This window comes from Trichoplusia ni, chromosome 11 (genome assembly GCF_003590095.1).
Source record: "Trichoplusia ni isolate ovarian cell line Hi5 chromosome 11, tn1, whole genome shotgun sequence".
Classification (NCBI taxonomy): Eukaryota; Metazoa; Arthropoda; class Insecta; order Lepidoptera; family Noctuidae; genus Trichoplusia; species Trichoplusia ni.
Genome location: NC_039488.1, coordinates 11078586 through 11105007, shown reverse-complemented (window position 1 = coordinate 11105007; position 26422 = coordinate 11078586). Strand labels below are relative to the sequence as shown.

Sequence of the window (26422 nt, the reverse complement as noted above, 5' to 3'; positions counted from 1 at the left end):
CGCGATGCATCTGTGTGTTGCGTAGAGAGTTGTCTTGTTTTCACCAGGCTACTATAAAAACTCATAGTACAGACCGGCGACAAAAAAAGTAAACTCATTTTAAACATGATGCAAAAATTAATAACCCAAAATGTGATTGCTATCAAGGAGACAATAAAAATTAATTTACATTTAAAATGTTTGACTTTCATTAAAAATTTACAAAGCTATTTCAACGCGATAACTTAACACGACAGGAGCGACATTAAAAATGCGTACGCCATGATAGAAATTGTTTTTTTTTTTATCATAAACAATTGATTATCATTTAATTCAGCGTACTAGTAAGGTATAATCATCGGTACATAATAAGATCGACTATCAGTAAACGGTAACAGAATACCGCTCCCGCGCAGATTATTCATAGTCTAATTATCATAAAATTAACTGATAATAAATCATGGGTGCTCCAATTACGTGGTAACTTGGCTTGAACGGATAATGTCACATCGGAACGCGGAAAAAACGCGACAAGCAAGTAAATTGTTCGGTTACAATTACATTGACGTCTTTCCTGGCGTACTTAACTCGATAAATTAACAATTAATTAGTTTATTAGATAAACGTTAATTATTTTCTAAGCTACTAGCATACAGAATGATTGTCTTAAAAGCGAAATATCGCTTTGATGCTAGTTTTAATTTGTACGTTGTTTGAGGAATCGCGTCAAAAAAAAATTGTTTGATAAAACTAGATTCTTTTCATTTTCTTCTCATTATTCCTTTTAATAGTAACAAATTTAAAAGGATTGACTCAATAACCTCGTCGAATGTTTATTTATACTCAATAAATGATTACAGTTCATTTCAAAGGAATTTATGTTTTCCTATTGGTCAACTAAAAAACTGTTTCAAACGAATTTATCCTTTAACAAATGTTGTATTTCACTTGGCTGTATCGTTAATAAAGTGTGACGCTGTATTAGTTACAATGAAATTGCGTAAGACGCGGAAAGCGAGATACGGGATCGGTCTATATTCTAAACTTGGTATGCAAATTGTATTACATACTTTTTACATTAGTTTTGTTGATTTATGCGCTCCTAGTACATGATGTGTGGTTATGATATCAATGTTATTGAGATATAAAGAGGTTTTTGGACTAAGTATTGCGATTTGAGCAACGGCGGGTAATATCGCAAGCGTACAAGGATATGCGCCGACATAGGAGCTCTCTCTTTTTCCTTACTTTTTTTACCCGATAAGACCGAAAAGAGATCACGCGCAGGTCTTATATTCATTTTAACGTACCTTACAAAAGACAGAAGTTGTGATGCTATTTTTAGGAAGGAGAAGGATTGTCTTTAACCAGAACAACATTCTGTATACATAATAAGTAATAGGTATGGCTTCGATATTGAGTTTATAAATTAAGTAGACGTTCACGAAATTCTAAAGCCTCGAAGTTATTGGCAAATGTGATAAAATTATTCTACAATACTTTGTGAATGGTCAGTCGGCTTTGGTAGGTAATACGAGCAAGATAGCCTTTTATAAACTCAGTATTTAGACCTCGCTTAGTCTAAGTTATATCAATTTAATGAAACATATATATTACAGAAACACCTGATCTAAATTAATAAACGCAACCAATTGCTGCCTTATAAGCATCAGAAAACCAAAAAAAATGTATAAGAAAGGCAAGAAAATCTTAAGAAAAACGATAATGTTTAATTCATTTCTCGAACGCTACGTAAATAGTCAGGTAATTAAATTAACAATGCAGTATCATATTCTCACAGTCTTATATTAGACGTAAAAACTTGTACAATTATTTTTCAAGTTGCTTCTACCCATAAATTGTAATTGCTTCATTAAGTGCTTGCTATGGAAGATTAAATTAAGCAAACGTTAGATCTATATGGTTACGTTGGCAATCGCTCTTCGTTTTTCTTCTGTGGCTTGTTTCGTTTAAATATTTGTAACGAGTAGGGAAAATAATGTTATTTATCGAAAAGAAGAAAAATGAAAGTTAAAAGTATTGTTTAAATTTTAAGTAATGAGTTTAATATTTTACTTCTTATTTTTTGTAGTTTAAAAATGTGTGCGTTAGCGTTTTTGAGCTCTTTATTTAAAAGCTCCTGATATTCCAACTATTTATTTTACAAAACGTGAAACTAAAATCATGTTGAGCTTAAATTGACTTGTATAATTATGGAATTTAGATAGAACAGAAGAGAGCAATATAGAATAGCCTGTATCCAGCTGAGAGATGAAAAAGATGATGTTGGAGATATAAAACCTATTCCATATTCATGTTACTAGTATTGTACAAGGATGACGAACATTCCAGCCTCTTTCACACATCGTGGGTAAAAAAATCTTCCAAGTGATGTAAACTTGGAAAAATCCTTAAGATAGTTTTTCACAGCTTCGTGTAAGGTCGGCAGCGATCGGTAACGGTCGTGAACGTTCCGAACACGATCCCAGCAATGATCTAATTACGTTGATTAATGATACACATTTATATTCCTCGTAAATGTACACTTACCCGTCCGGCCCTTTAAGAATGTTTCATACGATAGGAAATTTTGCATTTTTTTGCCTCATTGGACTTATTTTGAATTATTCCCTTTGGTTTTGACCAGATTTTGTTCTATGGTTAGGTTTGAAATTAGTCAAGAGGTACCCGAAAACCAGGTGAAGAACCAATATTTAAGTTACTATGAATACTCAGTGCGAAGGTATGCAAGCACTGACTCAGGCATTGTCTCATTGTGTTGAGAAGTTAGTTTTAGATAGAGGCGTATGGAGATTCCTACTATTGATAGCATTTGAGTGACGACGGTTATAATACTTTTTTTTTAATAAGTTTTAAGAGGCACGTTGAAAGTTTTCAGTAAAGTACCTACGTAATTATTTCTCCAGTGAACGGAAAATGCATTCTATTAGATTTATCTGAATTATAATATATATAATTAACACCAAAATGTCTTTATACGGAATAATCGTATCTAAAATCTCTAAGTTAATTATAATAACTACTTATAGGGCACTTTCATATCATTTATAACTTCATACTTCATGCTACTTTGTTTTAAGTGATATTATCTATACCGAAACGATTTCTTTGTACTCTCTAATTACACAAAGTAAGTGTGCATTTTAATTATATGGAAGGGTGCAGAATAGTGGCGCTGCTTGCGGCCATTCAACGACAAGATAGGCTTTGGACTTAGAACTTTATGTAAAATTTTCGATAAACCAGATTCAAATGAATATATTTTCATGCCGATTGGTAAAATAAATATAATAAGTGATATTTGTTTCGCGGAATCGACGATTTTATAGAATTATGTTTAATTTCGTTCTAGATAATCTAAAATACAGAAATGTTTTTATATTCGATAATTTTTAAGTGTGTTTGTATTTCTAACTTGATTAAATTAACTATTTTTGGGCTACATCGGCGCTCATACACACACACAATAAAGAGTAGTTTTTTTTAATATCCATGCTTTCAACCCGAGCGTTCTACTTTATTACAAAACAAAACTTTTGCATTATTAATTTCTACGAGCTGAAATAGTTTCTTTTTAGTTTAACTTTGATTTTACGCGATGGAAAAAACTAGATTTCACAATTTTCGTTAATTTTATTATTTGTTCATAAAACTATTTACAGACTTCTTTCGCAGCCATTATTTAAATTACCCGTATTCTTATTTCAAACCTATAATTATAATTCGATTTTGAAAAAAAAAAAACTATCATAAATAGTAAAAAGTCGAAGCTACCTAACAAAAATTAAATACAAAAAAATCTATACATCTTCAAACAAAATATCCCGCCGTTTTTATTATTTTCAATAAACAAACGATATTTGTATTGACCCGCCGGCAAAACTTAGCCACAATAACACTACAATTATTCGTAGTCTATAATTTTCCGACGTCGCTAGTCTACAGGGTGTCACTATAAACTTCTTGTGATTAGTACTTGCCGCTTAATAATCGTCTTGACGATATTTATTGCTTTCGCGCTAATTATTAAGGAATTTTGATACTGAGTTATTAGGCTCCTTGCTGGTTACTCGTTAATTATATTTAATTTTAATACTGTTATAATTGATCAGTGAATGATGGTTTGGAAATCGTACGCTCAAACTAGAACAGATTGGAAGGTTATTTTGCAAGATTAGGAAGTCTACTGTTAGGTATTTATTGTTTGTAATTTGTGTCGAAGATAATTAGTAATAAATGTACAGTTTGTGTTAAAAATATGATTTGATAACTATGAACTTTTGTATGGTACGATTTATGATGTGTAAATTGTAAGAAACTCTTGCATATTACAACGGTAGCGCTGCCCATTATCAAGGCATAATTATTGACTGTGTAATTATAAAAAATGTACGAGTTAGTGATGGAAATGGGAAGAAAAATATTTTTATTCAATGCTTAAAAAAGTGTTGGCGTCAATTAGCTACAGAATAAGAAAAATAAATACACCTTTTAAATGTTTTTGAATACTCATCAAACAAATTTAGTTTTCTTGCGCTTTATTCATGTCCATAGCCGCCGCGCGCCGCGACGCCCTATCGTCGTATAAGTACGTTCCAAGTAACCAAGTAGAATCCGCCGTCAACCCCGACTGACCGGCCGCGGCGGTAGTAAGCAATACCGAATGTATTCTCTAAGCCCTGACTTACCCTTTGTTTTTATTTTACACAGAAATTTAATTTCCTGCACTCACGTGTCACGAGCCTCAAAAACTATTGCGCATCGCTCAACCGGTAATACAAAGCAATCTAAATTGGAAAATAGGCAATGCGCAGTGTGTGCTTACCAAAAACGACCATGCTGAATGCGACGCGATTAAAAAAAGAAGTCTGATGCCGATCGCGCCGCGGGAGGGGTGTGGGAACCCCGCTCTCCCCCTTTTTTCCTATTTTTTCCTTTTTTTTCGGGGAGTGGGTGACGCGGGTGCATGCGCCCGGCACCCACCTTTGTTTCGCATAAACAAATTAATTTCGGACGCTGTTTTTGATGGTTAATATGTTCGAAAATTGGGATTTTTTGCGTGTGAGACCGATTGGGCGAAAAGAAAACTTTGGGTGGGCATTACGTGCGTTCAGGGGGTTATTATACCGTCAGACTCTCAGACAGTATTGAAATACACCTTTAGGGAAGGTTGAGTTATCATTTCATTGAGCATAATTTAGGATTTATGAATCTTAAAGATCAAAGTAAATATAATCAAGTTTTCTAAAACATGCCACTAGAGCAAAACGTTTTTTGAAAAACTGAGTGTCCTTCAATAAGCAAAAGTAGGAAGAGTAAGTGAACAAAATCGAAACCAGCTAGAAAAAGTTACATCGAGTCAAGAACTTCCCAACATAGTAAAGTTAGAGGACACACAAAGCCTCGACCACGGAGTATTGGCAGCGCCCCTTCAGCCGCTTGCGAGCCGCGACCTATTTAGCCCCGAACAAGTGACGCAGATGGAATCAGGTGATAATCAGCCACTTCAGACACACGTTGCGCGTACGGTGGGGCGCGTCCGCTTCGCCCGCACCCACTCATTAAGGGGGGGTGGCGAGGACAATGCATGTTTGTACTGCTTTTTGCCCATTTTTTTCATTATTTCATTTCATTTCGCCCACCGCCCACACGTCCGCGCTCGCGATTGTGCGCCTCCGCTTTTTTATAATTCGTTACCTTTTTTATCGGTCGCTCCATTTTCAGAGGATGGGTGGAGAGTCAGAATAGACAGACGAGCGGGTGAAACGCCGCGGTTTAATCGCTCCGGCAAAATATCTTTACATAACTCGGAGTTATTAAACAATTGGATCCATAATTGACCGAGGAAGTGATTAAGTTTAACGTACACGTTCACATCTTATTAAGAATATTTAAAAATTTTCACCATAGCGTAGAATTTGAGGTTAACTTTTTATTGACCAAAAAACTATATAAAAATTAAAATATTTCACACAATATCTGGTTCTGTAACAATTTCACAGTCGTTTTACCTATATAATAATCAAATTAAATACTCAAACACAATTATTAATTAGTAATCGGCTGTCAGAAATTTTTGTTAACGAACGTTTATGATTCACGGTTTCAATTAAGTAAATCGAAGATTAGTTTTATTTCAGTTTAATTTCTAGCGATACCCGTCTTTGTACTTTTAATTATTTTGAACTTTGCCTTCTATTATTTAAGGTTAATTATCGGATGGTAATGTGATGTTTGGAGCGTTTATTATGTTATGTCTGCCCGTCTGTTTCCTTGGTTTCATGTATCAGATAGCCACTCGATCTAAGTTGTGCATTACTCATATTGTTAATAGCTTCTTTGTTGGGTGCGATAGGTGAAGTGTATTGTTTCTGGCCAGCCTCGATCAGAGATGTCCTATTGCTAAATAAATTGATGACGGCAACTGTTTTATTTCCCTTTAATCTTTGTAATTTATTTCTCTTGTGTCTGTAATAGAATGTTTGCGGGTTTATGTGAGTTGGGGACGTTTAGATTGGGTTTGGTAGTTGTGCTTTTATTAATGTGTTTCAAAAATATCTAATGTCCTATTTTAGCCTGGTACTCGTAGTTTATTAATAGTGGTTCTTGGTGGTATTAGATTTTATTATTGTTATATCCCTCTACCCTACCCGATGCACCTGCAATATAATTTCATAATATAGATACAAAAGCCTTTGAATAATTTTCTCTTAATTTTAAAATGTTGAGTTTTTCAAAAATGTGTGGATTACTGATGTGTCGTATCTATTAAGATACGACACATCAGATAACGTAGCCACGCATTTGAAACGATAATTTCATCGTTATCTGTGACATTCAATAAAAATGAAAATTTTAAATAAATACTGGATTAGAACCGACCATTAAGCAGTATTTCCATTAATTTTAATGCGAATCGGCAACATTAGGGGACTAAAACCAATGGAGACTCCCAAACACGAATACAAACAGACATAGATAAAAACCAAATTTGAAATGTAACTTCATAATTTAATTAAACTAACAAACACCGTTACAAATTTAATTAAAAAACCGATGATACGTAACACGATATCCTGAACAGTTACTTCAGCAAACATGATCAAAAAACAATTACAAAAAAACATATAAAAAAACTTATACAATCGAGTCACTCCACGCGTTCCGCTGTGCGAATTTATAAGTGTATTGAAAAAAAAAGTATCGAAACTGGTTGTAATGTACGTGATTTCGCATTTTAATTCATCTGTAATGTTGGAACATATCCCTTTTTAAATGTTTATTGCGTATTTTTTTTGTTCTCGCATTATTTAGCTTGAGACACGAACTTGCATATCTACGCACGCTTTGCATCGACTCCCACAAGCACAAGATATAGCATTAATTTAATACTATTGTAATATTATTTGATCGATGCGTGGTTGTCGTAAACTGTTTTGAATATTCATTCTAAGTTAATTGGATTTCTGTTATTAAGATCGTAAAAGTGATGTGAAATTATCTTGTGCCAATGGATATATTGTTATGACTGTTATTTAGTCAGCACACGTGCGCGAATGATGCTTCCAAACAGTATGGAGGAAGGTCCTATAGTGGCTCACTTAGAAAATTGAATTGAAAATACTTTTTGGCATATTCTAGTCTGGTTTCTATGGACTAAGTTTTTGGTTGGAGATTAATGTAGGAAATAAAAATGAGAGTTTTTAAAAATCACGGGTAGCTTCTTAATGCCTGTTCACGTAAATTCAAAATATTTGAAATTGTATACTGGAAGAGGAAGCTTGGTGACCAATGCTCTATATTGTCAAGAATTTTGACCAGCATCGGGAAATTATGGCAATATTATTAGGAAGTTTTTTTTTGCATCTCAGACTTTTGGCTTATGAGCTGCGCAAAGAACAATCATGTAATATGTACTCCTTTTTTGTATTCAGTAAAAAAGTAGTGTTTTTCAGTAGGTGTACGTAGTATAATTTTCCGCGCCGGGTGTTTATAGTGAACACTACTAGGCCATTATTTAAGCAATAGAATCAGTAATTAACTTGACTTAACAAAAAGCACGATCTTGGCATAAAACGGTAAAATTAAATCCAAACTAATAGGGAAATAAACATAACCATGAATTACGAATCAATAAAATAATGAAAATAAAACATAAGTTACCTACTTATGTTTTATTTCATCTTTTAATCATCTTAAGAATGAAAATAGTCATCTTACGTATCGGTACTAAAATATTATAGTTGAATAGGCACAGTCTGGCAAGTTCTGAAAGAAACCTTAAAACTCTTATTTCTAAACGAATTCTTAAAAAAGTTCCTATTCCAAAGCACAATTTTTAAACGACCTCTAAAATTTTAATCATAGAACAAACAGTTACCATGGCAACCAAACGGCTTTCCATAATTAAAACCAAATTCGTGCATTAGACGCCCAGAATCATGTGCTAATTGCACAGGGCTACCAACAGTCGCGACGCGAGCCTGACAAACGACTTTGATCAATCACGTCCGTCCTCCGTGGGCAGCCCTGGCCGCGGCTGCGACGCCCGAGATTTATATTTGTAGCAACCCTAGCTCCGGAGGCGCTACACCGTATTTACCGCTGTCAATATTAATTTCATCCAATTTTGAACCTTATTTTTATACAAATAAAGCTAATGTGTTTTTGCCGTGAGTTTGGGTTATGTTTGCAAAGTTCTTGGATAACCATTTGGTGAGAAGCCTGCGATGGGCTTATGCGTAGAATATTATTTTACGACGTGCGAAATGCTGCATGATCTAATCCTGTTTGTGAAGCTTATGGTCCGAGGAAGAAACATTAACTGTTGACTTCGTGTTAATCTATAAAATATTATGGGACATACTATGGTTTAATTTCTGCTTTTTTATCTTTTATACGATTTCGCATTTGTAGAAGTTTCCGAAACTAATAATTTCTAAAAGCAATTTGATATTTATTTCGTAACAATTACCTTCGAAATGTAAACAGCACACTTCAATAGAGGAAAACGTAACGAAATAAAAGTTCAAGTTTTAACAAAGGTGGAGGGGAAAACAATTGAAATCGCCAAAATATGAAGTCGCCGAAATAAAAGGTTTGTTCGGCGAACTCCCTTCATAACTTATTTAATCAGGCGAAACTTATTACCATAGTAATACATTTTACCTTCGTAAGCGACAAAATTTAAAACCGCGTAATGACACCGAAAAAACGGTCTCAACGTTTTCACTATAACTTTTGTAATTTACAAGCCAATTAAAATAAAAAATGGGATGCACCCCACAACCACCCCTTTAATTATGATTTTTTGCATTTTTTAATGATAATAAATTTGCTTGACTGCAGTGCTGTACGTTTTACGGAGGCCATGCATTATTTCGTGTCTTATTATGTTGATTATAATATCATTCTGGCCTTTCAACAACTTTTTGATTAAATCTAGATTGACTCTTGGTATGATACAGTCAATGAGATCAAGTTAGGTTAGACTTTTTTATAACTTCTAAGAACTAAGGACTATTTTTTCTGGGATTATTATAGTCTGAACTGTTAGGAGACAGTTTATTTTAGTTTTTAGACCGAAGCTTTATTGTTCGTTGGTGCATTGAAAGATAAACATAATTATGTAGATCTATTAATTAAGGAAGTCTTTTTGCATTTAAAAGCTTCTTAAAAGAAAAAAAAAACCTTTATGGATTCAAAAGTTTTCAATAATTCAATGTTGATTTCATTGATATCGTTAAAGGCAATTTTCTTTGTGAATACAGAAGTACTGACAAAAAAGCTATAATTACAGGTTGTGCAGAAATTTCACAATCCATAATGAAGAGTTCGTTAAAACGAGAGGGACACAACAATGTTTGATGTAGTAAGAATAAAAAAATACTTGTTACAGAGTTCGTGAAGGATAGACGGTACGTTACCGAAACTGTTTCAACAAAAGTAGGTTTTGTGCACAAATTGTGGTTTATATTAAATGTTAAGAACTATGTGAGAATATTGTAGTGAATCTTTGTTTATAAATAATGTTCTGATGTGATTATAAGAGAATAAAACAAATGTAATACTCTACGAAAGCAATTGAAATTGCTTGGGGCAGCTACATTTAGTGTTGAGAATAGCTGAAATAATATTTAAAATGTTTCCGGTTGATTTTTTAAAGATACAGCAATATTGATGCTTGCCAAATAAAACGCATAAGCAAAAGCAGATTTCATCAAAATGAGTGGGGTATTGATGCACTCGAAATTTTTAATTGAATCTAAAAAACAACTTATGGTGCACTTCGGTTACCTGCTCAAAGGAAGTAGATACAAATTGAACGGCAGCCGGCGGTGGCCGACAGCGTACCTCACAAAAAGCCGAATGGTTAATGAAAAAACTACACGCAGTCAATATTTGATGAGAGCCAATTTAAATGTTCGTCCACTTGTAGACATCGCATAGTTCGATTCTGGTGGGCCCGAGCCACGAGCGGCGCATGTGTGGGGGCGCCGCCCCCGTCGATTTCCCGAAAAAAGAAAAAAGGAAGAAAAAAATAAAAATGGCGTGCGCGATCGCGTCTGTGTGCGTGAAAAAAATGCAGATATAATGCAAGTAATAATAATAATAATAGGCGATCGGCGGCCGCGCGCGCCACCCCTTCACCACCCAATTTTCATTCAAATGTGCTCGACGATTTTTTAAACTATTTTTTTTCACCGCCAATATTTTTTCGGGATTTTCCATTAGCAATGCGACTGTCCGAATAGTTCGTGTTGTCCGGTGAATAAGTGCTTTGTCCGGTCTTTTTGTGTCATGCCCGCTTAGATAGTAGATTTCATTAAAAGTTAAACAGAGCACGCGGTCTCAGTATTATAGTTTTATATCATACATTAGTTTTAATGCACTTCTCGTTCATTGTGACGAGACTAAGGCTAAATTAAACTGGAGCTGGCGAATAGAAACTTAGTAACGAATTAGGACGAAGTTATCTATACAAGTATACTTCTAGCTAAACATAAATATGAAAAAAACTACAACGTCTAAGTAACGCAATAAACTCATGTAACTTCTAATATCTTTACAAAGTTCAAAGAAGTCATAACGCCGGACTACGAACTAAACAAAAACAAAAGAACAACAAAGTTTGTAGAAAAGATTACCAGCGTACACACTGTCTTCCCGTACTTAGTGAATGAAAATAAAAGTCATTTTAGCTACCGGCGTTTAGCGCGCTCGCCGAACCACCATAATCAGCTTTACGATAATCCCGATAGAGCTCAATTTTGTTTAACCTAATAATGTAGGCCCGCTAAGTCCATGTGTACGGGCCAAAAGTTACCAATCGAGTTTGTTTAAAATTCGCTACATTCAAAATATTCCGCATGTCAAAATTTGGGCATGTACGATTATTAATTTAGCATGAACAGGGAGTAAAAATTAAAAATTATGCTCAACACGAAACGGAATAGAAAAGTAAAAGCGTGCGTTTCCACGAGACACGAGGAGCGCCGCGCGACACGACAGACGCGTACGACATGACATTCAATTTAAACTCGGACGGAGCACGCGTTCAATAATTAACATAATGTACTTTTTCTCCGTTTTTTCACTTCCCGTTTGACACTCCATCACTCATGGAAATTCCATTTTCAATGCTGCTATATGAGGGGTGGGGCAAGAGGGGTGGTCTTTGCATCCGCGCAATGGACATGGCGGTTTTGGGGGAGAGAGGGGTGGACGAAAAAAAGATTGTTAAAAAGGCTGGCCCCGCCGCGGCGGTGTGTGAGTGCGTGTGGGTAAAAAAGCGCTCACTAATCGATACTATAGATTCTGAGGCAAGTAGGTTGCGGCAGTGCGGAGCAGATTGGTCGGCGTCGAATCGCATGGCGATTTTTTCGCGGGGGCACTAACGAAGCGATGAATGTTTAGTCTTTGCGAGGACCTTTTGAGCCTGGGGGTAGCGTCGTCTTTTTGCCGAGCCGGCCGGCCACTTGAGGATCGAGCGCGTTTATTCGCACTCAACTTTGTCCGCGTTTTCAATTTAACGGCCACGTGCTAGTTAAGTAGCAGCGGTTAGCTTGACAGCTTTGTTTTTTAGTAAGTAGAGTGGGACTTAGCGCTGTCCGAATGAAAATAAATTGGGACGGACGTTTAAATTTGGAGCTGCATTTTCAAATGTGGGCCAAAGCCGCTCCGGCGGAAATGTTTGTATTTTGTTTAACTTTATGTTTGTGTCTGATTAGAAGTAACATTACAAACATGCCTTGTTAGCATTGTGCACTGCCTATCAGAAGTATAAACGCGTGTTGCCAATTTTACCCGTCATACTTGCCAACGAAAGTATAGGGCTGCCTCGCTCTTAAAGAATTGTGTTCATTTTTATTAATTATTGTTTTATTTTTTTCCAAGAAGTTCATGCCATGTTTGGTATTTTTCTTATTGACGGTTAAAAGTTTTATAGTTTTTTAAACATCCACCACAAACCTAACCAAAATAGAAAAAGAACACTAGAAATCTTTCCATCATTCAATAATACCTAAGACGTGAAAATAACTCGATTAAAATAACACATTTTTCAAAACTCTACATGACCTATAAAACAGTAACGAAAAGTACAATCAACACAAGAAGTGTTTTAATTAACGACAAAAAACACACTTCAGAACTCTACATCTTATTCTTGTACTATATAAATGTAGTCCAGTCCAAAGTACAGTCATAATAAAGTGTGTTGAAGTACACTCGCGCTCACCTCATTCTTAAGGTTGATGGGCTCTTGCTGCGGCCGGGGCGGCGAGTGCCGTCCCACCTCCGCGCCCTCCAGCATATCAGCCTCGCATCCCGACTCGTCTGAAAATAAATTTATTTGGTTAATTAAAATATACCTATTTTGACAAAAAAATAAATAAAAACAAACGTATTTATACTCTACTTGATGACATTGATTGTGAGGTTTTGTGTCATTAGTCAAGATTGAAAAATGTATTTTTTTAAAGATAAACTTTTTATGAAGGTTTAATTGTTAAATTGATCATGTTTTGACTTAGCTTTATGATTTCTAACTGAAAACTAATCTCATTTGTTAAACAGCTCTATTGATTCTTGCAAGAAAATTCAATTACAATTACTCGCTTCATTCCGTAACAAATTGAGCAGCTATACTATATAATTTCGCTATCATAAAATAGGTATCACAACCGAAACATACATCAGCCAACAAACTACCCCTCAAAACAAGTTAAAAGACTACAATCTTGCCAGCGAAAGCCTAACCACACGGAACAAAAACCAAAAACTCATTTGTTTTCTTTCAACCCCCAAATGTTAACCTTCGAAAAAGTTCAACCTCTCAAAACATTAGGTGAGAAGGAAAACACGACCTACACCAATCGTACGACACAAATAGGTCAAGACACGTGGTCCCGTCTCTTTTGTGCTCTTCTAACTACGTGTACGCGATTGTAAACCTTAAATTGTTAACTATAGACTACTGTTTCCCTTGTGTGTGTTAGGAAGAAGAAAAAGTGTATCAGCTGGCTGGTATCGCGAGTCAATTGAGAGACGGATTATTATGGCGTTGCTTAGCAACGGAGCGACCGTGTTTTGTTACTTGATGCTTTCTGTTTTTTCTTTTAATGTTTTGAAAGCGTTCTTTTTCTGTAAGGTTAAACGCATCTAAGGCCAGTGTTATTTTTATTCGAATGATGTCACTTTTACTGTGCATAATACGATAATGTTTAATAATTGATGTTTTTCGATTTCATTGGTCTTTATTATGTAAGTATAGAGGTAATCTTTTTGTATTAAATCCAAGAGAATTGAACTTTTGACTATCTTTCGCGTATATTTAGTAGAGTACAGTAAATTATTACCAAACAAATAAATTGTACAGTTTAATACAGCAGTTTGTCTCCTAAAAACAAGAGTTTATACGGTGTTATGGTAAGCAGTAGTAAATTACGAACACTAGGTGTATCCGATATCTTATTGCCGTAATACCTTGTATAGAGCTAACATAGTAGCGATTATGTAGAGCCCGATTTGCAGGTGATAGTTAACTAATTACGCAGTGTGCAAAGTCCTTTTATGAGGTCTCGTATGGAATAGGAACAGGACTGAAAAAACGTGGCTATAGTAAGGTTCTATTGAAAAATATGTATTAAATTGTGATGATAATCATTATCTTTTTTTAAGAGGTAATTGTTTGATTCATTTCTCTTCCCTTCATTCCTAAGTGATACATTCTTAAAAATGATGATTGTTTGATTCACGAACATAATATTTTATCTTCTTTGATAATGATTTGTTAAAACAATTCGTATCGACGATAATGTAAAGGTGGAAAAGTAATGAAAAAAAAAATTTTTTTTTGTAAGTTTCTTAATGCCATTTGACGCTAAAGGAATGTCTGTTTCTCTTTCAAGCTTTTCTGCCAAGCTAAACAACAAAATGAGAACACTTTAGAATAATCACATACCAGATCAATTTTAAGCAAATTATAGTGAATGTTAGTCAATTTCCTGTAACACTATTACCAGTTTCCAAAACTCTCTTAAAGAAGTGATCGCGTAATACGAAACCAATAAACCTAGAATGAGCTAAGTAAACGTTTGAACGAGTTCAGTATATTACCCAGAATTAACCTAAGCAGAGATTCGTACTGGGAATCGCTTTGGAGAAACATCGAATAAATATCTTTGTAAGTTAACCATGAATTCTTGGTACAAACGGAAATATTACTAGGGATGTACTATCACTGCTTACAGTTAAAATTTTGCAGTTGTAGAAGAGGGACGGTGCTCTATGTAGTGTAGTCCGTTGTCTCACTTCAACAATTTCAAGTTTTGCTTAAAGACGTAATAATGATAGATCTCCTGATCAGCTCGTTTTTATTCACTCAATACCGAAAGCGAAATTACGTCGATATAAAGATATAACTAAAAATATATATAAACTTAAGAGACTAAGTTATAATTTTTCTACGTAACATTTATCTAACAAGCTTGGGTACATTCAAACTTACGACCAAAAGATATTATGTATTAATTTGTGCTACCTTATTCCATGAGCTTAAAAAGGGTTTATTCTAGTTACCCAATAAACTTATCTACTTTTACAGTTAATGCGAATACTATTTGATTTGATGAATGAACCGCTGAAAACTAAAGCTTAGGTTCTTTTTATTAAACTCAATCCAAGACTAGATGGGGATGTGAATTTAAGCAGGAAACCCCTTTGAATAGTAGAACTTTTGTTTTCCTAAACCATCATCAAACTGATGTCCAATTGATAGACTTTAATTTTCTAAATAAATTATAGAAAAAAGTGATTTTTTTACAGTCATATCAAGGATAGATAATAAAATCTAGATTTCTAGAACACATGACTTATGTAGACACAAAAATGACCTTTAAAATATAAATAAAATATATTTAAGGTGTTTACAAAAAATGTTGCCAAGTCCCTGCCAATATGAGCTGTCGAACACACTCGTATATAGCTGGTTTGTCGGTCACTGGTACACCCGCACTTAACTATATAGAAATTACTTATATAGGTGTACGTGCGTAGGGTGCGTGGGCTTTTGAGTTCCCCTCTCATAACAGATTTTTGCTAGAAAGTTTAAATTTTATAATTTTGTTGCGGACGTTAAGGATATCCAGATTGGGTACCTTTTTATTTGAGTTTATGGTCGTGTGTTTTGAAACTAAGATTTGAAATATTTTGCCATAAATGAACATTTTAGATAACTATAGTATTATGTGCGTCAGTCAATGTCCACTACGAACAATTAATACAATCACTGGTTTTTGCAGACGACATCACCATTCGAGCGTCATCGCCTCAAAGAGCGTACGTCGGTGCATGGTGCCTTAATAATCACTAGCCCATTCTCGTGTGCTGTATACGTGCTGGGCCTTTCCTTTATTCCCTCAGTCCTCTGCGCGAGAAGTGATAGGGAGGTCTTTACGTAACCGACACCACAGGGCACACAAGAAACCTTTGAACGTAAGTAATAAACTTACGCACAAAGCGCCGGCTTTCGGCTGGACTCCGGCTAGCTTGACAACTCAAGGCTTACGACGACGACCGACTTGACAACTTTATTAAAAACATTCTAGGTACCAACTACAACACCCAAAGAAAATTAACACGAAATTGACCGCTTCCCTGAAACGGCGACGGAGCAACTTACAGTTTTCCTCTAGCAAGTAATTAAACAGCGATTGTTGTTTTGAGAAGTTACTCTCACATCGAAATTGGATTTAAAATGTAATTAAATCAAGCGAAACTGTGCCTAACCGACGTAACAAACTGAGACAAGACCAATCATTGTTCCACAAATAGCCAGCCGAGGCTAAGCAACACAGACCGATGCCAAAACCTAGCAGCCGTCGAATATGATTGCTCCTAATGCGGCGGGCGATGGAGGGGGTGAGGCTCGGCAGTAGGGTGTGTGGTGCGGGGCGCGGGGGGAAGGGGTTACTGCGTCGCGCCGTGTTCCTGACCGAGCAGTAAGTCTGGCTTAATCCTATCGGAAACGCGGACCCCTATTGAAGATCGGCAAAGGCTCAGCACGAGGTACTAAAACGACGACACGTCTGAAGATTTCCAATATGTTGCGTTTGTAGGCGTTTGGCTAACGATGTGTATCTTTGATGCGACGACCATCCATGTTGTTTGACGCTTTCATGTTCATACAGGAGATTTTCTGAAGCCTATCTTTGTTAGACAGTTACAAGTTTCAAGCACAGTAAAGGTATTTTTTACCTGTCATAGTTAAATAAAACTACAGATTTAAACAACTGCGATTATAAAAAAATCATAACATCAAAAACCCAGGTAAACCACTGTCAGCCTTAATTATTCACGCGCATCCACCAAACGGCGTCAACTACAAAAACATTTTTATCGGAACATGAATTGTTGAAACTGAAAACCGAACACTCAATAATGCATACAAAATCAAATCTTATCAACGTCAACAAGCATACTGGTATAAAAGCCTAACCCTTAACCGGCGACTTATCCCTCCGTGCAGTCCCTTGTAGAGCCGGCTATGCATCTAGGCTAGAGGGGGACATTACAAATTAATAGCACAAAGACCGGCCACAGATCGCCACTGCGAAAATTTACAGGCTCTAGATACTTATAGCCTACGATAAAGGCAGCTTTACTAACTGTGCAGATATTAAAGCGATTTGTGATCTTCGTGTTCCTTCTTCATTTATTTAGAATACTGCCTTGAGAAGAAAAGTTTAGAGTCATTGCTTGTATGTCTTTTGCGTAAAGACATTCAGTCAAGTTATTTTGGAGTTAAGGATATTTCAAAACGCAGTGATACAAACCTCTGTGTTTATTAAAACGACTTTCGTGATTCAAATAATTTGATAGGCATCTACTAATTCGTATTTATCGGGATTGTCCGACTAGTTTCGGAGTGAGCTTAGAGTTTTGGTTGTCTAAAACTATTTCACCCAACAATGTAGCGAAATTAAAGCTATTATTTTTGAAAGTAAACCTTATCATAAACTTTTTTTTAAAAACGATGGCCAGTACTAAGTTCATTCTTCTTAAAAAAAAGTGTCAACATCGGAATTAAAACCTAATAAACACACAGTTTTTAAAATAGAACTTATTAAACCAATACTCATAATACTCGTTGAGTTGGTAATGCATGAAGAATAAAATGCCATGTATAATCATTGCAAGGGTAGGCAATATTAATTTCTTTGCACTTGCATGCAGTAGCTAACATAACTGGTTACGCATCGAGGATTTTAATAGGATATGTAATTAATACATGTATTGCAACTAGACTTTATGAATATTTTAAGGCCTTAGTAAGATCTGAGACTCTTTCGACTGATCAAGAATTGACTTTTCGTTTACTTATAAGGCTCCACAGAGCTTCAAAATATTGAAATATTACAAAAAAATAGGAAAAGTGTACAACTGGGAGATAAAAGGTTGAAGGGACTTAAGCTTATCCAAAATCTCTTATTTCGGTTGGCAACTTGATCATGCCTTGTTCCTCAAAGATGCAAAGAAATCTATTTGGGACATTAAAATTTTCGAATTATTTGAGTGATCTTCTGTTTAAAATTTTATGTTTTAGATCTAATATTTTTGTATACTATGTCCGTAATTGCCACCAACTTTAATTATAGTATTTTTTCGTCAAATTCCAAACTGAAAATTTTACATTCGAGTTTTATATACAGAATACTAACACGCTACTGAAATCGAATACATGAAACCCGTTTTGTCTCGTTTTTTTTATTTCGTTCCAATATCATTTGTGGAGGCTTTAACGACTGCCTCTCTACAAAAGTAAGCGGACAAATTGCTTCTAAAACAACAAAAGCCGACCGGAAAAATTCACAATCGTACCGAATCATTAATCTCAGAAACAAATGGAAATCGGCCGACATCTGCTATACTCGACTCGAAAAAATGGCGGCCATAGTCGACAGTTGTCACGTTATTCTCGACGGGATTAATTAGAAATGCGATTAAAAGCAAACAAAACAGGGAATGGTGAACTTAAATTAATGAAAAATTACCACCCTCTGAGCACTCGTCAACTCTTTTTTTTTAACGGGGTCGCTCCCGCGCATTAAGCGGCTTTAATTTGAATTCGGAATTAGAATTACGCGCGCTTTATAATTATTGTTTTTTTTTTCGGCCAGTGACGGTTGATTTCTAATTCTAACGAGGGTTATTCGGAAAGTCACTTATGATTTATTTTTTCTGTATAAATATTCGCAATTGAATTTTGTTTTTACCCAATTTGATGTATTCAAATATAGGAACAGGTAGAAAAGGTACAAATTATAAATTCCATTTGCATTGGAAATTTTAATACACCCTCTTTTATATGTCGACGGGTTGCAGGCGCTACTGAGTACAACGTAACAACGGTTAACATCCTAAGGACTTAACATTCACATTGAAATCAATGGATTACATTACATTCTGCATAGCGTAGGTGTATATATCTTTTAATAATCGACCAATATGCCTTCGTTTCATAGAGCCTCCCCTCGACACCATTTCTCAATAAGCAATAGCTAACTTGAGTAGAGAGGGCTTAAACATTCTTGACTGAAGTGACCCAAATTGTCTGTACGAATATAGATACGTCAATGTGATAGAAATAACTAGTTATGTTCCAAGAACATATATTAATAAAAATAAATGAGAATCACCCATCTGCGGTGACCATGATATCGTATTAACAGTAAACTTTTAATCTTTGATTCGTCGATCAACACACGAACATTCGTTTTACATGACGTCATTACACTCACACATTCAAATATTTGATGATATTGACGCATGTAATAATATTTTATACTGACGTATTCTTTGAAACTGACTATTAAATTTTATGAAAAAAAAACACTTTCCTTAAAAAGGAACTTAATGACGTCACAAATTCGAAAAAAACTCACAATGAAAAAATTCAAACAACAGCAACAATAATAATAAGGAAATAATAAGTGATCGGCGCTCACGCGGGAGGAATGGAACTGAGTGCTATTGTCACGAGGAGAGGCACTGAGGGTCCTTGGTAGGAGAGCACACCTCCGGCTACACGGCTTATACTCCGCATTGCATCTTATTATTACAAGACTTTCGTACTTAATTACTTCAGAATGTAACAGACAATGAGGTACTTGGTGGCGTGTCCTCCGTGCCCTTACACTGTTATTAAAACCTGGAAACTTGTACTCACAATAAATTCGAAGATAAATTAAATTATTCGTAAGCCTTTGAAGGGTTGAGGAGTGAATTGTCCAAAAAACGCTATCTTTCCTAAGTAGAGTAAGACAAATTATATTGTATTTAAAGAAGCATTAATCCCTAATTTTCTCCAGAATCCTCTCCTTTGAATAATTCAGCCTTACTAATCCGCATTTCACACATGGATATCATTTAATTTTGTTCATGATTTAAGAATGGATAGAACATGTATGTTCGACCAAATTTAAAATAATACAAATTGTGAATAAACTATGACCGAAAATTTTCCGTCAAAAGTGGTCACAGTACTAAAACGCAACATTATTTACCTTTCACTAAATTGAAATCGGTTTAACGTTCATTTTTCGGTTTATTTAACGCTCAACATTGACATTTCGAACATTTCCCGTGATTCCTCGTAGCGGGCTGGAGCTATGACTATACTTACTTATTACATTTTCAGGGATGACTTATGATCTTATGATTTGACGGGCCTGTTGGTCTAGTGGTTAGTGACTCTGACTGCTATACCGGAGGTCGTGGGTTCGATTCCCGCCCAGGACAAATGTTGTGTGATGAGCATGATCATTTGTTCTGGTGTCTGGGTGTAATTTATCTATAATATGTATGTATTTAGAAATATATAAGTAAGTTTATCAGTTGTCTGGTTACCATAACACAAGCTCTGCTTAGCTTGGGATCAGATAACCGTGTGTGAGTTGTCCCATGATATTATTTCGTAGGACTTTGAGAGCACGTTATACAGAAGACTACAAGAGCAATGGCGTAACCTTTCATGTTTACAATGCTGTGTAACAATACGGCAGCGAAAAATTATCCCCTTTTCGAAAAATACTGTCAAAACATCTTAGAAACAACAGAAAATAGAGAGTTGATTGTAAAGACTAATATAATGGTTAACACTCTAAAGTGAGCGTTCAAAGTTATCTTGCGTGTACTCAGTGTAACTACGAAATGTTAAACGATTCAATATTAGCTGATAACAATACGTTTTTCTCGATTGATCAGCATGGAAACAACAATATACTCACGGTTTTGATTGAAGTGGGTAAACAGAGCTGTAAGCATCCAGGTATCTTTCGAAGGGTATGCACAATTGTACATTTTATATCGCGATTCTAAGTCCCTCTCATATCCATGCTGATCTGAGGACGAAAGAAAAACATAGCATATAACAGCTGCTTGATATCCCGATTAAGAAAGGAAGGATTTTAGGTGAAGGATCAAAAATTTTATACTGAATCTAAATGGACAAACATTGAATGTTTATGTGGTGACTAGATTCCTTAGCATGCATTTCAATTTCTGGAATGTTTTGGCACCCAAATAATGAACTATATTATGTATCAATGCAATCGTAGGACTAGGAAAAGTTATATCTCCAATAAAGAATTCAACACCTACGAACCTAGAAAACATAAGGACGAATGTAATTCACCTACAAAACTCCTGATGTGATATAAAAATGGAGTAAAAGAAAAGCTTAATAAAGATTTGTCAATTCACAACACCAAAAACAAAATCATGACATTAAGTAGCGGTTCTCGCAATACGTATCCAAGTCCGAAGTATTTCATCTGCACCATAACTCAAACGAGTACTTAAAGAAAAACAGACAAAAATTTTCGTCCTAATCGCTGAGCAGTATAAAATGAAGCGTCGACACCGGGTCCTTTGAACTAGCGAATATTAATAGCGGCATAGAAACATGCTTTTATTACTTACACATCACAAGAACAATTGTAATGGTCAAGGAAATGCAACGAACGCGTAAAATTTCGCTCTAATGTGTTATTTAGAGACGGGTGTTGCGCGTAAATTCTAGATGCCATTGTTATTAAGCACGCTACTAAGGAGTTCAGACTTTTTGTTTGAAGTTACATATGGGAATTAAGCGGCGGAATGTTTTACTGGACTTGGGTGAGGGGTTTCGGGCTGGAATACTCGTTGTGGTGAAAAAAGATAATTTAATGCTGTCAGAGGATGAATGTTTGGTCGAATTAGAAATGATTTCGCCATTTTTGTATTTTTTGAATATTTGTTTTTGTATTGTTAAGTAGATTTCTTCAGTTAAGCAGATTCACCTGAGTAAAAGGCACTCTCAAAGTATTTTAAACTCTCTCTCCAAATTTTGGTACTTTTTGATGTTTAAATGAAATGTATGGAAAATAGTTACTAAACTAAGAAGATTGATTTTATTTTTGTGTCAAAAAAGCGTTCGTGGATCTCTAAAAAGGTTGTCCTTTGCAGGGATCGATCCTGCGATGTACGGCACACGGTGGGTTTGGTGTAGTGTGTTTTAGCACAATCTGATGGGCCTGCTGCTTAAATGTTATCGACATTTGAGATGAGTGCACTCAACAGCGTGGTGATCAATGTACAAACCTTCTTTACATGGGCCTATTTAGCTAACACTTGGGCAGTTACTATTATTTGTGTTTGACATATCCTGATGTAGACATTTCTCAACAACCCAATCGATGTATCCGCTTGATCGACGGAAATACCTAGAAATTGTTAACTTAGCTATCTAGAAGCGTATCCAACAATCAAAGCATACAATAGAATAATCTTGTGAACGCAGATGAAATGGCGTGTTTATTACACCGCAGATTATGTTATGCTGTGTAAAAGCTTACTGTTTAGAATGCAAACAAGATTAGGGGATGAGCTGTAAAAAGTTCATGATGCGGTGACAATAATGTCGGCGAATGTAGTACTGTTCTACAAGTTTTATTATTGGATTTAGTGCACTTTGGAATTCAGTTGTCTTTTGTTTAAGTTTTGGAAACTTCAAATAGAGCGTGCAGATAATTATTATTGTGTAGTTAATGTTTAGTAGCGTTTGATTATAGCTTAGAGAATTCGATTCTTACGTTTTTTAGAGTTACTGCTGTGATAAATAAGTTTTGGTAAATTGATGATGATGACTGAAAATAATTGAGCTTTACCTTATAGCCTTAAATCAAAGGGATGTATGCTAACATTTTAAGATTTAAACGGTGAGCTTATCACATAAAACCTTTTTCATTCCTAATATGGTATTCAAAACCTAAACATTTTATCTAATTTAGATTCCCCGGCTTATCGCATGTCATTCCGCTCTTGATTCATTTATTTTTACAATATCCACAATATTAAAAAATCTACTGGTTTTGGCTTTAGTTACATACATAGGTAAGAGAGCTTACCACCTGACCGACTACCCACCAGTATCTTACACAGCCTATTAAAAGAACCACAACCCCAAATAGTGTAGTACCGCTCAAAAACAATGCACGCCAACGCAACTATATTGCTGAAAACACAAAATTAACCGCAGGCATTTACAAATATCGGTCAATTAAGCGGTGAGAGGGATAACAATTGAAAATGGTTTCACTTTCAGTAACGCCGGGCATAAACGCATTCGGTAAATATAATAATAGATGAAGAGATACATCAATGAATGTCCACTGCGTTTTCGGGCCCGCACTTTCAATTTCCAACGTACGGGCGGTGCCGCCATGATTTTGGCTTATTGGGAATTGCAATTTCATGTTTATTTTTTCGTTATTTTTGTTGTTTTTTTTTTGTTGTGATATTATTCAAGATATTATTGTTTTTTTGTTTTGGGTGTTGTGTGAATAATAGGTATATTGTAAGCTGGGTTTTTGTACCAATTGGCGATAATAGATAAATGTGAAAAATACTTTGTTCCATGAAATCCTGTAAACGAAGGATTAAGTTGCATAAACGGCATACATTTTATTTTAACTCTAAAATGATCCACTTTAAAATATACCAAGATTGCTTAAAAATCCATAAAAAAATAGTTAAAGTATATTTTAAAACAACTACAACTGAACATACTAAACCAATCTAACTCACAAACAACCAAAACAATTCCTCATCTATTTGTCAAACAAAAAAACCCGCTATTGCTTTACAAAATAAATCAACACGTCCCGATTATTTACGAGGTCTCACGGTCACCCTATCGTTTGCGTTTCCTGCCAATCCGGCGTGATCGCCGCTGACCACACGTTCGTAAAATGCGGACATAATTATTTCAGTTTTATATTATCTTCTGCTGTATTTTCGCGGTATATCGATATTTAACTCCGGAATGAGTGTAGGAGTATTCTGTTAATAGTCTTGTGAACTTCATATTTATTAAGTTTAGTAATGTTGTTTTCTGCGCCATTTTTAAATACCTTTCTTATACATTAGGATTAGAGTAGACGTTATTTATCATTTTTTTTCTCTGTGGAAGTATTATTACGCCAAAAAGTTTCAGAAAATTAAATTTACGACATTCTCAAACGTCTATCCTTACCGTTTTAGTTTGTGTTCTCTCAAGAGAGGTGCAACTTTAAACCGATTTACTAGTATTTGATGGACCATCAGTTTATTCTAAAGTCCTTATATTATAGTTATGCTAACTTTCGTGAGGTGGATTCATAATTATTCATTTCAAAACGGTTTATTCTCGCGTTTTTATTGGATAACCCGTCTAGTTTCGGAGCACGCGGCAGCAAGGTTGTCGTCGACTAAAGATCCCACTGCCGCGTCACCTCATGATAAAGGACTTTGGTTGGGTCAGAAACTAGTCAATCATTATTAAATAAATTATTACTCACACTTTATTCACAATACCTTTTTAAAGGGACAATTGAAATACAAAGGTAACAATTTGCCATTTGTTTTATGTTATAAGTACATCGGTACGATCAATGGGAGTCGTGCTGTGGGGAGCTGTTAGAGTTTTAGCGATCAACTCAACAATAACAAAACATCTGTGCTATTCTCTACAATACGTAATAGTACAGCCAGTGACAAAAGTGGACAGAAAATTTTTGCAGCTTAATTTAAAACACAATTTGAATTTTATTGTCCCTGCAATTGTATATAGGATGTCAAAAGTATTGGGGTTTCATATTTCAATTGATTTGCATTTAATCTTTAAAATTTTGAGACTTTTGTCGTCACCAGTACAATAATAAAAATTGCTCATCCATAAAATTCTCTTAATAATAATATGCATTAAATACATCATAAAAATCAAATTTGAACTGTAATCAACGGGAATTAAGGTTGCTATTTCATTGTACGTGCCGTCTATTCATTAGTTACTCGAATCAAAGGGTTGGCAAATCCAAGTTCTATTGTTAATAGTCACGCGTCGAACTTAGTATTAAGTATACGTGTTTTTATATTTCCGTTGCTATAGAAATTAATGCCTGACATTTGTGTGAGTGTTTATAATAAGTTTTTTAATGCTTAATGTGAAACGGTAGCAGTACGGTAGTCTCGTATTAACTAGCTAGTAGATACTCACTTAAATACTTAGTATAATAAGATACGGTTGAATATACAGATATTTATACAGCTTATAGTACAGGGTGCATCTAGGCACATCCCTATTTGCACCTCGTACTATGAGGTACCAAAATTGCTAGCGCCGTGGAAGAGTGACGACGCTAAGCGCATTGTAGAGCGTCATCTCATTTACTCATTGCAGCAATGATGATCTGATTTTAGGTGGTAATACTAAGATCATATGAAAATTATGGAAGAGAGGAAACTATGTTATAACTAATTGACTTGTTTTGACGCAGGGCGACACTAGTTCCATGATTATGAACAACACTGCTGACTTCTCGAAGTTACAGCGATACTTTATGATACAATCAAAATTATTCACGCAACTGTCTATCAAGCTATTATTACACGAAGAAAACTCGTCGAAAAAATATAAAACACACACAAATAAACAAAATAAAAGCACTTGAAGATCCACCATAAAACGACAAACGCAGCTTAAACGTACAGAACCCTAATAATATTAAAAACACAAACACCCAGTGGTGACATCTCGTAATTTCGATTCTAATTACATTTAATGTCCACTGTTATTTTTTCGAGTTTTAATGCGCGCCCGCCATAAAAAGATAATCACAAAAATAATTGAAACGAAATAATAAAGGCTGTAGGGGGGAGGGGGGCGATTAATGACGCCCGGGGAGGCGCGGGATAGTCGGCGCATTAAGGCCTAAATAATCAACATAATTACACTTTTTACCTTGGCATCCCCTTTTCACCCTCTAATAAGTGCCGTTGAAAAGATTCTCTACTTTATATCGAGCTTTTTAATGAAATAGTTGATGCGCAGTTTTACATTTGTTGACAGTTTTTAATGCCAGTGTAAGTATGGGAACTTCGTTAGTTTATAAAAGAGGTTTATGAAAGTGATCATTATCTGAATCTGTTTATTTATTTGACGTTATTCGAACTTTTTTCTTTGAATATTGAGTGACCAGTGATTACAATTTGATACTTGAGTACTATCTCAGTAGTATATTATTGGGCATTCTGTCCCACTCCTTCGCTCATGCATGCGCATTCGCGTCGTGGGACAGAATGCCCAATAGGTTATGAGCGACACATATCATGGAATAGAACGCCTAATGGTGGCTGGTCGCTCGGCGGTTGCGCCTCGCAGCCGATAGTGGTAGAGTATATTCAATATCCGATAATCGACTCGATCCATTTAGTCGAGTATTCTCACAGGCTTACCATGTGTAATTTGTGATTCGATTGATCAAAAAAGTTTATAAGTGAAGGCTATGAACGTATTTTACCATTCTTAGACATGAAGTTTATTAAACAACCCCAATCATTG

General features: G+C 35.3%; 1 protein-coding gene across 5 annotated transcripts in view; it reads right to left on the bottom strand.

Annotated features, from left to right (window-relative positions):
- The window catches only part of LOC113498529 (POU domain, class 6, transcription factor 1), a 105732-nt gene extending 84583 nt beyond the window's left edge, over positions 1-21149 (bottom strand). For 4 of the 5 annotated variants that reach the window (XM_026878554.1, XM_026878556.1, XM_026878555.1 and 1 more), the window contains exons 1-2: positions 20790-21149; positions 12740-12837 (exon numbers count right to left, since the gene is read on the bottom strand). In XM_026878554.1, coding sequence (XP_026734355.1) covers positions 12740-12837; positions 20790-20862 — 171 coding nt within the window. In that variant the 5' untranslated portion in view covers positions 20863-21149. Of the gene's footprint in view, positions 1-12739; positions 12838-16183; positions 16282-20789 lie in introns of those variants that run through there. The other variant, XM_026878557.1, reaches the window with a different exon arrangement.
- Between the last annotated feature and the right edge of the window lie 5273 nt (positions 21150-26422).